Source organism: Pyrus communis, chromosome 14, assembly GCF_963583255.1.
Source record: "Pyrus communis chromosome 14, drPyrComm1.1, whole genome shotgun sequence".
NCBI classification, from domain to species: Eukaryota; Viridiplantae; Streptophyta; class Magnoliopsida; order Rosales; family Rosaceae; genus Pyrus; species Pyrus communis.
In genome coordinates, this window is record NC_084816.1 from 649,115 (window position 1) to 663,292 (window position 14,178).

The following is a 14,178-nucleotide window of genomic DNA, read 5'->3' on the forward strand; positions in this document are numbered from 1 at the left end:
CGATTAAATAAATTAAAAAAATAAGTTTAAGCGGAGTATGTAAAAAAAAAAAAAAAAAAAAAAAGGTGTGTTTATAATTCTCCAATTGGTTTTCTTTCCATTCCAAAAGTGCAATCTCACAAGTCCATCAAGATTGGTACCATGCTTATTGTTTTAGAGTGATTTTTCTATAAATAAGGTCTAAAAAGAGTGAGGATAAATACTTATAAAGGAATCCAATGATAAAAATTCAAGAACTTTTCGCACACTTCTTTAATTTTTTTGAAGCTATTCTCACAAAACGGAAAACTTTATTGACATTTTTGAATATTTTAATGTCCTGCATCTCAAGTTCATAGCAAAAAGAAAAAAAAAAAAAAGAATTATCATCTACAAACTTAAGATAGCAGGGACATGATAATCCCTTATCCCTCAAAGATATTATGGCTAACACCACCCGAGGAGATGAACATAAAATTCAACAATTTATAATGTATGGATAAAGATTAGGTAAAGTTGTATAATTAAAGAGGTGTGCTATCCACACACTTCATTATACTTTTCACACACTCCTTGATAATTTCTGTCCATTGATCTTTTTCAATTCATCTGATCCGACGGTCGAAAATTAAAAAGATATGTGAGAAGTAAAATGGAGTGTGTGGATATCACATCCCTAATTAAATATGCATTTGCATATTCCTTTTTACTGCAAAATTTAAAGGCAAATAACGTATGGACATAGACTTCTAGTTTAAGGTAGATTAATGGACCACTCTCTCTATCAATATTTAGGTCATGTGCGTGGATCACAAAAACAGGTAGTAAACCATATAACCAGACCACACCAGCACATAGGTGTTAGTTATAAATCACACCTTATACGTAAGAGCAATTAGCGAAACTCAAATTCTAATTAAGCAAACAAACAACCCTCTCTCTTTCTATTATTTCAATTTCGTGAAGCTTAGAAAAAGGAAATAGACCAAATAAAGAGGAATGTGATCGAATCGAAACGGTAAAATCCTAGAAATAAATTGAGTAAATTGTAACAATAGTTCCTTAACTTTGATTAAATTGAAGCAATGATCCTTCAACTAAAATCATTGGTCCACTCATCAAAACGTGTAGCTATAGTAATTTTCGTTAACCGTTAAAATTTTGTCAAAATGAGTTAGCTTGGAAGGATTATTGCTACAATTGGGTTAAAGTTGATGAACTATTTTTCCAATTGAATAAAAGTTGAGAGACCATTAGTAATGAATTTTTAGTTAAAAGACTATTGTTTCAATTCAGTTAAAATTGAAGATTGCTACCATTTAGTCAAATAAAATCCCCAAAAGGATCCCACTTTACATGTGGATTTAGCTAGAATGGAGGCGTAGCAACCCATTGCGAGCATTTGTAAATAAGCGGTGTCCGTGAAATTGCATAGACCCCCAATCATTTCTGTCCCTCTTCTCCGAGCGGATAGGAGTTCTGTAACCAAACCCAAATGCCTCCGACCAAATTCTCACCGAATCTCCACCATGAAGCCACAGTGATCAGATCAGCAATCCAGTCCAGACTCCTAGTCCTGACTCTTATCCTCCTATGGCGGACTCTCTTGTCCTCCTACGACACCTCCGCCTCCATCAATCCCGATTGCCTATCTACCATCCCCTCACAAAAAAACGTTCTCTTTCATTCCCTGGGTTTGGCTATCGAGTCCAGCATTGTATGGGACAGTGTCTACTTTGTTCGGATTGCAGAGTGTGGCTACGAGTACGAGCAGACCTACGCCTTCTTCCCCCTTCTTCCTCTTTGCATGTCGTTCTTATCCCGCACAGGTTAGGCTCAGATTATGAGCTTTCAGTAATGCCATTTTGGAATTGTTAGTTCTACGGTTTCAAGCAATACCTAATTTGCAATTTGTGAACTTTGAGCTTTCCCAATTTGAAATTTGTGAAACTTGAGCTTACCAAAATGACATATTTTGAACTTTAAGCTTACCCAATTGGCAATTTGTGAACTTTGAGCTTGCCCAATTGGCAATTTGTGAACTTTGAGCTTACCCAATTGGCAATTTCTGAACTTTAAGCATACCCAATTGGTGTTCGTATCAGTTCGTTGAGTTTGAATAAGTGCTTTTTTTGTAATTAGCAGCTGTGCTTTGTGTTTCAGTTTTGGCGCCGTTGGTTCCAGTTATTGGGCAAAGAGCTGTGTTGGGATTATCCGGCTATGTCATTAATAACATTGGCTTCGTGTTTGCGGCAGTTTATTTATACAGGTGAGCTAGTTAGGATTTTCATAATTTCAATTCGATTCGGAAAAGCTTTATCCGGACTATAACCATTTGGCATCTTCAATTGTGTTTCATTCCAGCAATAATTAGATCTTGTCTGCCACCTTAATGAGGCCCTTATTCTCTGAAATTGGATTTTATCAATAATTAAAAGGAAAGATTGTAGATATATATCAGAATGAAGTTTTAGAGAATAAGGAGCTATAGTATTATCAACCTGGATCCAATTGGCTGCCCTTGATTGTTTTACATTGACTTTTTGATTGGTTTAACACTTTTGATTACTTAAGTCTTTCCCTTGTCACTTTAACAGGCTTTCAGTTGTCATTTTGAAGGACCAAGAAGCAGCAGTGAGGGCTTCAGTTTTGTTTTGCTTCAATCCAGCTTCCATATTCTATTCATCAATGTAATTTCCCTTTTCTTTTGTTTCTTTCTAGTTGGTACCTATGATACCTATGATATTGCATCAGGCTGATGTTTTCATCTGCTTTATACTGCAGATATTCGGAGACATTGTTCGCCCTTTTTTCAGTTGGAGGATTGTACCATCTAATATCTGGAAAAGATGTCATTGCTGTTCTTTGGTTTGCTCTTTCAGGATTTTCAAGGTCCAATGGAGTGCTTAATGCTGGTTATTTCTGTTTTCAGACTATGCATCAGGCCTATGATGCTGTTTTCTTGAGAAAGCGTCCTTTTGTAGGTTTCAATTTTTTTCTTTTATTTATGATTTTAAGCTGATACATATGAAAGATTAAGCTTCGGTATCATGATTATCAATAATTTATTTTGCCTACTCTATTAAGCAATTAAAATGCATGAAATAAACATGTTGGAATAATGGTAGGCTAGTCAATTTTCTTGTTCAAAGTTAGGCAAGTTACCATAGTCAAGCAAGTTAGGTAAGTTAGGCAAAATTAGGTTTATGTTCTTTTTCTTCCCTATATATATGTTTCATCTTGTAATTGTTTCATTAAGCAAATATACAAAACCATCTTCAACACTTCTCTCTCATGGCTTAAACCCTAGAACCCACGAAACCCTAGCGGGTTCATATTTTATCATGGTATCAGAGCACCGTTTCTGGTGACTCTGAATACCCCACCTATCTTCAACGCTTCCGCACCACAACCAACAACATCGTCATCATGAGTGATTCAGGAACCAACACAAAACCATTAGAAATGGCTACTGATCTCTCGAACCCGTTTTTATTACACCCCTCTGATCAACCTGGGAACATCTTGGTCTCCAAAACCCTTCAAGGAGACAACTACAACACATGGAGCCGTGCTATGCGCATCAGTCTAAGTGCTAAGAACAAGCTAGGTTTGGTCGATGGAACCATTGACGCACCTGCTGAAACAGATAAACAATTTGCATTGTGGCAACGATGCAATGACATGGTTCTCGCATGGATCCTGAATTCTGTACATGAAGACATTGCAAGCAGCGTTTCCTACTACACTTCAGCAGCAGATGTGTGGGCTGACTTGCGTGATCGTTTCTCTCAAGGGAACGATTCACGTGTTTACCAAATTAAGAGAGAAATTGTTGAGCACAGACAGGAGCAACAATCGATCTCAGTCTACTACACCAAACTAAAGGCATTGTGGGATGAATTGACGTCCTATCATGAGCCCTCAACATGCACTTGTGGGGGTTTGAAGAAGATCAATGAACGTGATGAAAAGGAAAGAGTGATGCAGTTTCTCATGGGATTAAACGAGTCCTATGCCGCAGTACGTGGGCAAATCTTGTTGATGCAGCCACTTCCCGACACTCGGAAGGCATACTCTCTTGTTTTACAACAAGAGAAACAAGTGGAGGTATCTCTCACTCGTCATAACAACAGTTTGCATGCGATGCATTTGACAAGCCATAGGGAATCTGCTGCACAACGAGGTAACTCCTCTATTAAATGCTCATATTGTGATCAAAAATATCATACCGTAGATCGGTGTTTCTATCTCAATGGCTTTCCACCGGGGCACAAATACCATGGCAAAAAGATGATTCCTCCTAACAAGAAGAAACCTGCGGCTAATCAAATAAAGACTGGCAGTGAAGTCGCCACAGTCACGGATCAGCACCATCATAAAACCAACGGTGACAGCCCCAAGTTCACTCCTGAAGAGTACAACCAAATCATGGCCATGCTCAAGAAAAACAACTTGGATGGTAATCCTCACCATTTTGCAAACGCCACAGGTACTCTTACACCTTTGTCTAAAATGTCAGGAGCCTTACCACAGAAAAACCTATATTGGATCATTGATAGTGGGGCAACGGATCATATATCTCCTTCATCTCACTTGCTTCACAAGAAATCTATGTGTGATTATGTACAAATGCCGAATGGGGGAAAAGCCATTATAGAATCTGTTGGTTCCGTCCAAGCAACTCCTCTTCTTAAACTTGATGATGTGTTACATGTTCCAAATTTTCAAGTTTATTTGTTATCCGTTAGCAAACTCACTGAGTCTCTACAATGCATAGTGATTTTCTTTCCTACCTTTTGTGTGATACAGGACATGGCTACGAGGAGGACGATTGGCCTGGGCAAGCGATATAATGGGCTCTATTACTTGTCGTCAACACAAAATCCTCATTTAGCTCACAATGTCAACCATCATTCAAACCTTTGGCACCGACGGTTAGGACATCCCTCCACCGGTCCCTTACAACTTTTGACCAAGCAAGTTCCAACTATTATGTTTGATTCTAGCCATTTGTGTGACATTTGTCCCCTTGCTAAACAAACTCGTTTGTCTTTTCCGTCAAGCTTTATTTCATCTCAAGCACCTTTTGATTTAATACATTGTGATATTTGGGGACCTCATCGAGTCAATTCTCATTCAGGGGCTAGATATTTTTTGACTATTGTTGATGATTATTCACGATTTACTTGGATCCATCTTATGCGTTTAAAATCTGAAACACAAGGGTTGTTACGTTCTTTTATTGCTTGGGTTCAAACACAATTCAATCGCATGATCAAGACGATTAGGGCAGATAATGGGGCTGAATTCATTTCTTTACGTCCCTTTTTTGATAGCAAGGGTATTGTGTTTCACACTTCTTGTCCTTCTACTCCCCAACAAAATGGGGTCGTTGAAAGAAAACATCGCCATCTTTTAAATGTTGGGCGAGCACTTCGTTTTCAAGCCAATTTACCTTTAATTTTTTGGGGGGAAAGTGTTCAAACGGCATGTTATTTAATCAATCGCTTACCAACACCACTCCTCCATCACAAAACCCCATTTGAGCTTTTACATTGTACACCTCCAGATTTTCATCACTTGCGTGTGTTTGGTTGCTTATGCTATGCCACAAATCTCACTCCCACACACAAGTTTGATCAACGTGCTCGGAAATGCATATTTGTTGGATATCCTCTTGGTCAAAAGGGGTACCGTGTTTATGATCTCACTACCCACAAATTCTCCACCTCCCGTGATGTGATCTTTCATGAGGACACCTTTCCCTTTCTTTCTCAACCCCCAGATCACCAACTTGACAGTGTTGTTCTCCCTCTTCCCCTTGATACTACCATCGACTCACCTGCCCCTACCACCACTCCCATCCCCCTTCCATCCCACGACACACCACACGACCCACCGCACGACCCACCACAAGTCACACCCCCTATCCATGCCACCAACCCTTCCTCGGACCCTCTCATCACCGAGCCTGCTCCCTCCCCTCTTCCCCTTGCCATTCGCCACTCCAACCGTCCTCCACAACCCTCCGTACGACTTCAGGGCTATCATTTATATCATGTACACTCTCTTGCTCCCAGTGCCACCTCCTCTTCCATGTCAGGTACACGTTACCCTTTATCTCACTATGTTTCTTATGCTCATCTTTCTTCTTCACACCGTTCTTTTGCTTGTGCTATTTCCAACATTGTTGAACCCACTACCTTTGAGCAAGCTAATAGTGATCCTGCATGGCAAGCCGCCATGCAAGCTGAACTCCTAGCCTTGGAACAAAATCAGACTTGGACTCTCACTCGTCTCCCTCCCGGGCATCGAGCTATTGGTTGTAAATGGGTTTACAAGGTCAAGTATCATTCAGATGGGTCTGTCGAGCGTTATAAAGCTCGCCTTGTTGCCAAGGGTTTTACACAACGTGAAGGTATCGATTACAAAGAGACTTTCGCCCCAGTTGCCAAACTTATTACCGTCCGATGTCTTTTGGCCGTCGCTTCTGTTCGTCATTGGTCTCTTCACCAAATGGATGTTCAAAATGCCTTCCTCCATGGAGATCTTGAGGAAGAAGTCTATATGCAACTGCCTCCTGGTCTTCGTCGTCAGGGGGAGCACAATGTATGCCGACTCAACAAGTCACTTTATGGGCTTAAACAAGCCTCTCGAAGCTGGTTTCACAAATTTTCCACTGCTATACACCAAGCTGGGTATCAACAATCCAAGGCCGACTATTCCTTGTTCACTAAGGTACGTGATCACTCATTCACAGCTATACTAATCTACGTTGATGACATGATCATCACAGGCAATGATGAAGAGGCCATTCGTGATCTCAAACAGTTTCTTCACACTCAGTTTCGAATCAAGGATCTGGGACCATTAAAATACTTTCTCGGCGTAGAGGTGGCTAGGTCATCTCAAGGTATTTCTATCTCACAACGGAAATACACGCTTGACATTCTTGATGAAGCCGGCTTACTGGGTGTCAAACCTGCAAAATTTCCCATGGAAGAAAATTTGAAGTTATCTCCAACAGAAGGGCAAGTTCTTCATGATGCCTCGAAGTATAGGAGACTTGTTGGTAAACTTATTTACCTTACTATCACTAGACCGGAAATTTCATATGCAGTTCATGTACTCAGCCAATACATGCAACAACCAAGAAAACCACATTTAGATGCAGTCCATCGTCTCTTGCGATACTTGAAAGGGGCACCTGGACAAGGACTTCTATTTCCTTCAAAGGGGGACCTAATCTTGGCTGGATATTGTGATGCCGATTGGGCTCGATGTTCAATTACAAGGAGATCTGTCACGGGTTATTGCATATTCCTTGGAGGAGCATTGGTATCTTGGAAGACTAAGAAACAAACCACCGTTTCTCGATCTTCAGCAGAAGCAGAGTATCGTGCCATGGCCTCTGCGACGTGTGAACTCACATGGATGAAATACTTGTTAGCTGACTTACGAGTTGATCATCATGTGCCAGCAAAACTGCATTGTGACAATCAAGCGGCTCTTCATATAGCAGCCAATCCTGTGTTCCACGAGCGTACCAAACACATAGAAATCGATTGTCATGTTGTTCGTGAACGTATTCAATCAGGGGTTATCACGACAGCCTACGTTCGTACTGGAGCACAGTTGGCTGATATATTTACCAAGCCACTTGGACAAGGGATGTTTCACTCATTACTTGGCAAGATGGGTGTGATTGACATTCACATTCCACCTTGAGGGGGAGTATTAAGCAATTAAAATGCATGAAATAAACATGTTGGAATAATGGTAGGCTAGTCAATTTTCTTGTTCAAAGTTAGGCAAGTTACCATAGTCAAGCAAGTTAGGTAAGTTAGGCAAAATTAGGTTTATGTTCTTTTTCTTCCCTATATATATGTTTCATCTTGTAATTGTTTCATTAAGCAAATATACAAAACCATCTTCAACACTTCTCTCTCATGGCTTAAACCCTAGAACCCACGAAACCCTAGCGGGTTCATATTTTATCATACTCAGTTCCATATAAGTAGACTTTCATTCAGCAAATCATATAACTCCATACCATGTAGATGCAGTTAGAATATTATTATACAATATCAAAGAAAACAGAACATGTCAATTATGTAGCACAACGCAATTTGTTGATTTATACTTATCAAGAGGATGACTGCTTAGTAATTTTAATTTCTGTGGCAGTTGGCATTGCAGGCTGTTGTTGGTGGAGCTCTGCGCTGCATATGTATATTTGTTCCTTTTATTGCATTTCAAGCATACGGATACAACAATCTTTGTCTTGGACATCTTCCGTCCGATATGAGACCCTGGTGCAAAGCAAGAGTCCCTTTGTTGTACAATTATATTCAGAGTCACTATTGGTATGTGATCTTTAATCACCAATGCTTGTTCATCGGATTAACACCTTTTTTTTTTTGTGTCTAGCTAAAGGTTGACAATCATTACTGTCAATTGTTGTTGAAGAGCAATGTTACGAAAATAGTCCTTGTTCTGCTGATTATTGGAAAATCATTAATAAATAGTAATAAAGGATAGTCTATTGTGTATAAGATACAAATTAATATTTTACTTTTTAAGGAATGGTAATTGGATTAGCTCTATATACATCTGTACTGTTTCATCTTGTTATACTTATAGTTATACCGTGCAAATACAGGATAAATATAAAAAATTGGAATAAATAGAAAGATATTCATAGTTGATGGTTTACCTTCATGCCAGGGGAGTAGGTTTCTTGAGATATTTCCAAGTTAAACAGTTGCCAAACTTTCTGCTGGCTTCACCAATATTGTCTCTCGCACTTTGCTCAATCGTCCATTACGCAAAGTCAAAGCCGGAAAAGTTCTTCTCTTTGGGTTTTCATGCTCCTCCTGAGGATAAAGATTCTGCTGCTGTGCTCTTTTCTCTAGCAGAATACTCCTCCAGAAGTCAGGGTATTACTTTTAAACAGCCATTGCCTTGTGATTGACATATTATTACTGTCATTGCTTTATAGCTTATTCTGTTGACATGTGTGAAGCTAGTAAATCAATCGTTTAGCATAAATCAATATGTGCACATGCATCCAATTGTTTTATTATGCATGACCTAATCAGTATTTTTGGAATATTGTTTCTCTTCCATTCATGCTGGCTTTCAACAGCGTGTAATCAATCGTTTGCAAATGTAACAGAAAATCGCACAAGGAAGCAAGTGAACATAGATGGTCCTGCTTTACTCTCAGAAGAACATAAAGTATTAGCAAAGCAAGGATACTTGTCTGTTGCTGTGCTTCCATGTATTCTGCATTTGGGATTTATGGCAGCCACCGCATTTTTTGTCATGCATGTGCAGGTTTGATTTTATTCCCTCTTAAAGTTCTTTATCTTGCCAAAAAAATTTAAGCTAGGAGTATTTGAGAAATATAGAATACTAAATTTCTGCTTCATGAAATTATGGTTGTCAGTAATTCTCTTCGACTTGATCAATATAATTTTGTCAAATTTTTGGGTTTATATTTGGATTCTGATGTTAAAACAAAAGAGATTCGATCATCACTGGCATCATGATTTATTTTATCTTTCAATGGAAAAATCAAGCTAGAGGGAATCAGTTGCTTGTTTCCCCTTGAAATTGACAAATTGTTTCAGGGACGAAAAGCTTGATAGATGAAGATTAACCAATCATGCTCAAGTTTTACATTTTGAATAGAGCTGACTCACAAAAAACTCCGAACTATGCATGTATTTCCAAATTTGTATGCACCGAGACTAAAACTTTACACTTAGTTAGATGACGCGTAAAGTTTTCTTCCAAATATGGTGCGAAGATGCTGCCTTGCGATCAGAATGGCATAATAGATTAGTGATTACCATCTTGGTTTTCAGCTTGTGCTCTTTACTGGTATTATTATGTTATTTTTCTGGCAAGGTTTGTATTTGGAAAATTGATATCATAACTTTGAACAGGTTGCTACGCGTTTCTTATCCTTCAGCCCTCCCCTCTATTGGTTTGCGTCGTATATAATGAAATCTCGTGGTACTGGTAAGAGATGGGGATATATAATTTGGGCATACTCTGCTGCGTACATTCTTCTAGGCAGCTTGCTCTTTTCGAACTTCTATCCTTTCACTTGATGGTTTTACAGCAAGGAGTCTCGGCTGTTAGCTTTTCTATCAAAGAGTTTGTGCGTTTCAGAGAGTCTCAGATTGAATTTGCATACTGACGGATATTCTTCTATTGTTTGGGGAGTCCCACTGCTTAATATCTTTAGTTGCTTGCCCCTGTGTATAAGCATCGTGTGACTGTCGGTCCCGAAGAGGCGACAGTTTTGTTCCTTTCTGCATGTTATATATAGTTTTTATAAATGATAAGAATATTATTAAACAAACAAAATTGTCGAAATGACTATAAAACTTCAAAAAGCTACATCGTGACTAACGTTTTATTTTATAGAGTTACAAAGTACCATATAAATATAGAAAACTGACCTATCCCTAATAGGAAAAAAAACAAAAACCTAATACTAACGAGTTAGGCCCAAAATACCCAACATTAAAATAACAAAAGTGTTACTCTTACAATTTATTTGTATTCATATGCGTTGGCTTAATAAGGAAATGAAACCCCATTACCAACGGGTTAGATCCAAAATACCAAACATTAAAATAACAAAAATGTTATTGTTACCATTTATTTGTATTCACATGAGTTTGCGGACCCTACCTCCATTAAAGAGATGGGTATACGTGATGGTACAAATAGCTACTCTTAAAATAAATCTAGATACTAGTGTTTTCCAACAAGATTAACCCATATCATACAAACTGTCTTAATTCTAGAACACACATACATATGAGTAATATTCAAACATTGCAATTCAATTCTCTCCTCTCGAATGCTTTTTTATTTTCTGGAATTATTTTAATTCTTGCTGGATGCATCTCATCAGTTATAGTAGTGGTGACAAAATAGTATTACAAGGCCTGAGGCCGCATAGATGACAGATGCAGTACACTTGAACCGGAGAGGAAATGGGATTGTGATGGAAACGAAGAAGGCGGTCACTCCAGAGAAGACACCGAAATAATGGAAGAGATGAACTATGATTCGTGGACATTTGGAGTTCTGAATGAACTTGCTAACCAAGATGCTAGAAAACGAGAGTGATTGCGAGACCGAGAAAGCAAAAGGTTAGAGGGAGCTGCTTGGAGTGAAGTTGGATGGGTACGAGAGCCATTGTAATTGCCGTTGACAAGCAATACGCCAGAATAATCGTTGCCCAATCAAAGTTGTGCTTCCTAGGCGGCCTAGAGCTGGCGGCAGCTGCTGGTGGTGGTGGCTCGGCAGGTGCAGTTGTTTCCAGGTCATTATCCAACGCGCTAGTGAAGATTTTGTTTACTTGCTGCAAACATGAGCATGCCTTCATTCCTGTGGAAAGGGGAGAGGGAGAGATGGGTTTGTTTATTGATTTTTGGTCGGGGAGAGATACGTTTGTTAATTTCCAAATAATCGCTCATGATACATATATACACACACACATATAGAATTATAAACGTGAAAACCACGAGTGCATATTCTACGAAATGTCATGTACTTTTGCTAACCTCGTCATTTGCCCCTTCTAAATTTATTATTTATTTTAATCTTTTAAAAATTATTGTTATCACTCTAAAAATATAATTATGTAGTCATTTAATACTACAGTCTTAATGGTATTTCTCTTTATTTGTGAGTAAGAGGTCTTAAGTTTGATTATCGTCAAAAACAAATATGAAACATATTATGATTAAGTTTATTGTGAGATTTATTCCACTTTCTTTCCATAATTAATGTAAATTATATCGTTTATTAAAAATAAAGAAAAAGTACAACCTAAGTGTGCATTTTCAATTTTTTTATAATTAAAAAGAAATATCCTCTTCGGCAGTGGCGGCAGAAATGTCTTGTTAATGAAAAGGTGGACGAGAGAGAGAGAGAGAGAGAGATTGGAAAGAGAAGAATGAAAGAATAATTCAGTCGAAACATTGGTTTCTTTTTCTCCCTGATGTGTACAAAAAGACATGTCTAGTAAAATAATCTAAATTATATCGTTTATTTGTTTATTAAAAATAAAGAAAAAGTACAACCTAAGTGTGCATTTTCCATTTTTTTTATAATTAAAAAGAAATATCCTCTTCGGCAGTGGCCGCAGAAATGTCTTGTTAATGAAAAGTAGACGAATTGAAAAGAGAAGAATGAAATAATTCAGTCGAAACATTGGTTTCTTTTTCTTCCTGAAGTGTACAAAAAGACATGTCATAGTAAAATAATGTAGCAAAAAGACATGTCTAGAAAAAAGACATATCTAGAAAAAAACATGTCTAGCAAAACGTACGGATTATAAATGGAGTAATGTTATTCTTATCATAATTTTATGAATGTATTTTTGTTCATGACTAATTATTTGATGTATGTTCATCATCCTATTTATCATCGTTAGATGAATTTGAATTTTGAGATTTGTGTCTATCCACTATATGGATCTCAAAATTCAAACTCATTTAATAATGATAAATATGGTGGTGAGCATACATCACACTAAATGGTGGCAAGCAAAATGCTCTCTAATTTTATACCACATTTATTTACCATCTTAGGTGGCAGATGAGTTGGACAAACTACATCATTTAATTTCAATCTTTTTATTAATTAGAACACTTAAATAATCTTAAGTGGAAGAATAAGACTTCTCGTATACCATAATCATCATTTAATTAACAATCTTTTTATTAATTATTGATTAACATTTCATATCATATATCATCTAAAATGGTATACAATTATGATATAAAAATATGGTAAGGATAACATTATTGTTATAAATGGTGTGTCTAGCAAAATGACATGTCTTTAGTGTCCCGCAAAAAGACGCCTTTCCAGATTCTCCAAAAAAAAGACGCCCTTTAGACATGTCTTTTAAAAAGAGATTTTAAAGACAGTCTTTTAAAAAGAGATTTTAAAGACATGTTATGCAAAACGTATTACTAACGTAAGGATTGCAGTTGCACTGTTCATTTGTTTTTAACCGAATTTCCACTTATTTACGGTTCTGCCACTGGCTCAGGGATTTCACGTTATTTAAGCTAGGAGTATTTGAGAAATGTGGAATACTAAATTTCAGCTTCTTGAAAATCATGGTTTTCTCTTCGACTTGATCAATATAATTTTGTGAAATTTTTGATTTTATATTTGGATTCTGATGTTAAAACAAAAGAAATTCGATCATCACGGGCATCATGATTTATTTTATCTTTCAATGGAAAAAGCAAGCTAGAGGGAATGAATTGCTTGTTTCCCCTTGTAATTGACAAATTGTTTCAGGGACGAAAAGCTTTATAGATGAAGATTAACCAATCATGTAAAGGTTAATCATGCTGAAGTTTTAAAATTTGAATAGAACCGACTCACAAAAAACTCCGAACTATGCATGTATTTCCAAATTTGTATGCACCAAGACTAAAACTTTTCAGTTAGTTAGATGACGAGTAAAGTTTTCTTCCAAAGATGGTGCGAAGATGCTGCCTTGTGATCAGAATGGCATAATAGATTAGTAATCACCATCTTGGTTTTCAGCTTGTGCTCTTTACTGGTATTATTATGTTATTTTTCTGGCAAGGTTTGTATTTGGAAAATTGATATCATAACTTTGAATGCTTCATGTTTGACAGGTTGCTACTCGTTTCTTATCCTTCAGCCCTTCCCTCTATTGGTTTGCGTCGTATATAATGAAATCTCGTGGTACTGGTAAGAGATGGGGATATATAGTTTGGGCATACTCTGCTGCGTACATTCTTCTAGGCAGTTTGCTCTTTTCGAACTTCTATCCTTTCACTTGATGGTGTACAGCAAGGAGTCTCAGCTGAGAGCTTTTCTATCGAAGAGTTTGTGCCTTTCACAGAGTCCCAGATTGAATTTGCGTACTGAAGTATATTCTTCTATTATTTGGGGAGTCCCAACTGCTTAAGATGGTACATCACACGAATAGCTACTCTTAAAATAACAGGAATTGTTATTGTCACTCCAAAAATCTCATTCTACAATCCAAACATTTTACATTTGAAAAAAAAAAAAAAAAAAAAAAAACACTTGTGAGGAGTGTAGAATGAGATTTTTGAAGTGTCAATAACACTTCCCAAAATAAATCTAGATACAAGTGTTTTGCAACAAGAT

General features: G+C 37.5%; 1 protein-coding gene across 2 annotated transcripts; it reads left to right on the plus strand.

Annotated features, from left to right (window-relative positions):
- The first annotated feature begins 1,396 nt into the window (after window positions 1-1,396).
- On the plus strand, window positions 1,397-13,880 carry LOC137716240 (uncharacterized). 2 transcript variants are annotated; one of them, XM_068455665.1, is made up of 8 exons: window positions 1,397-1,808; window positions 2,143-2,248; window positions 2,577-2,669; window positions 2,764-2,959; window positions 8,170-8,348; window positions 8,710-8,921; window positions 9,161-9,321; window positions 13,677-13,880. In XM_068455665.1, the coding sequence occupies exons 1-8, from the start codon at window positions 1,475-1,477 to the stop codon at window positions 13,842-13,844; spliced, it is 1,449 nt and encodes a 482-aa protein (XP_068311766.1). In that variant the 5' UTR covers window positions 1,397-1,474; the 3' UTR covers window positions 13,845-13,880. The 2 variants fall into 2 exon arrangements, with proteins under 2 accessions (XP_068311766.1, XP_068311765.1); XM_068455664.1 differs by lacking the exon at window positions 13,677-13,880 and adding an exon at window positions 9,936-10,429.
- The last annotated feature ends 298 nt before the right edge of the window (window positions 13,881-14,178 follow it).

Bases quoted from the DNA above. Each gene is read 5' to 3' on its own strand.
- LOC137716240 (XM_068455665.1), top strand. From the start codon at position 1,475: ATGCCTCCGACCAAATTCTCACCGAATCTCCACCATGAAGCCACAGTG. The intron at 2,249-2,576 runs GTGAGCTAGTTA...TCACTTTAACAG, and splicing joins GCGGCAGTTTATTTATACAG to GCTTTCAGTTGTCATTTTGA. The intron at 2,960-8,169 runs GTAGGTTTCAAT...TTTCTGTGGCAG, and splicing joins TCTTGAGAAAGCGTCCTTTT to TTGGCATTGCAGGCTGTTGT.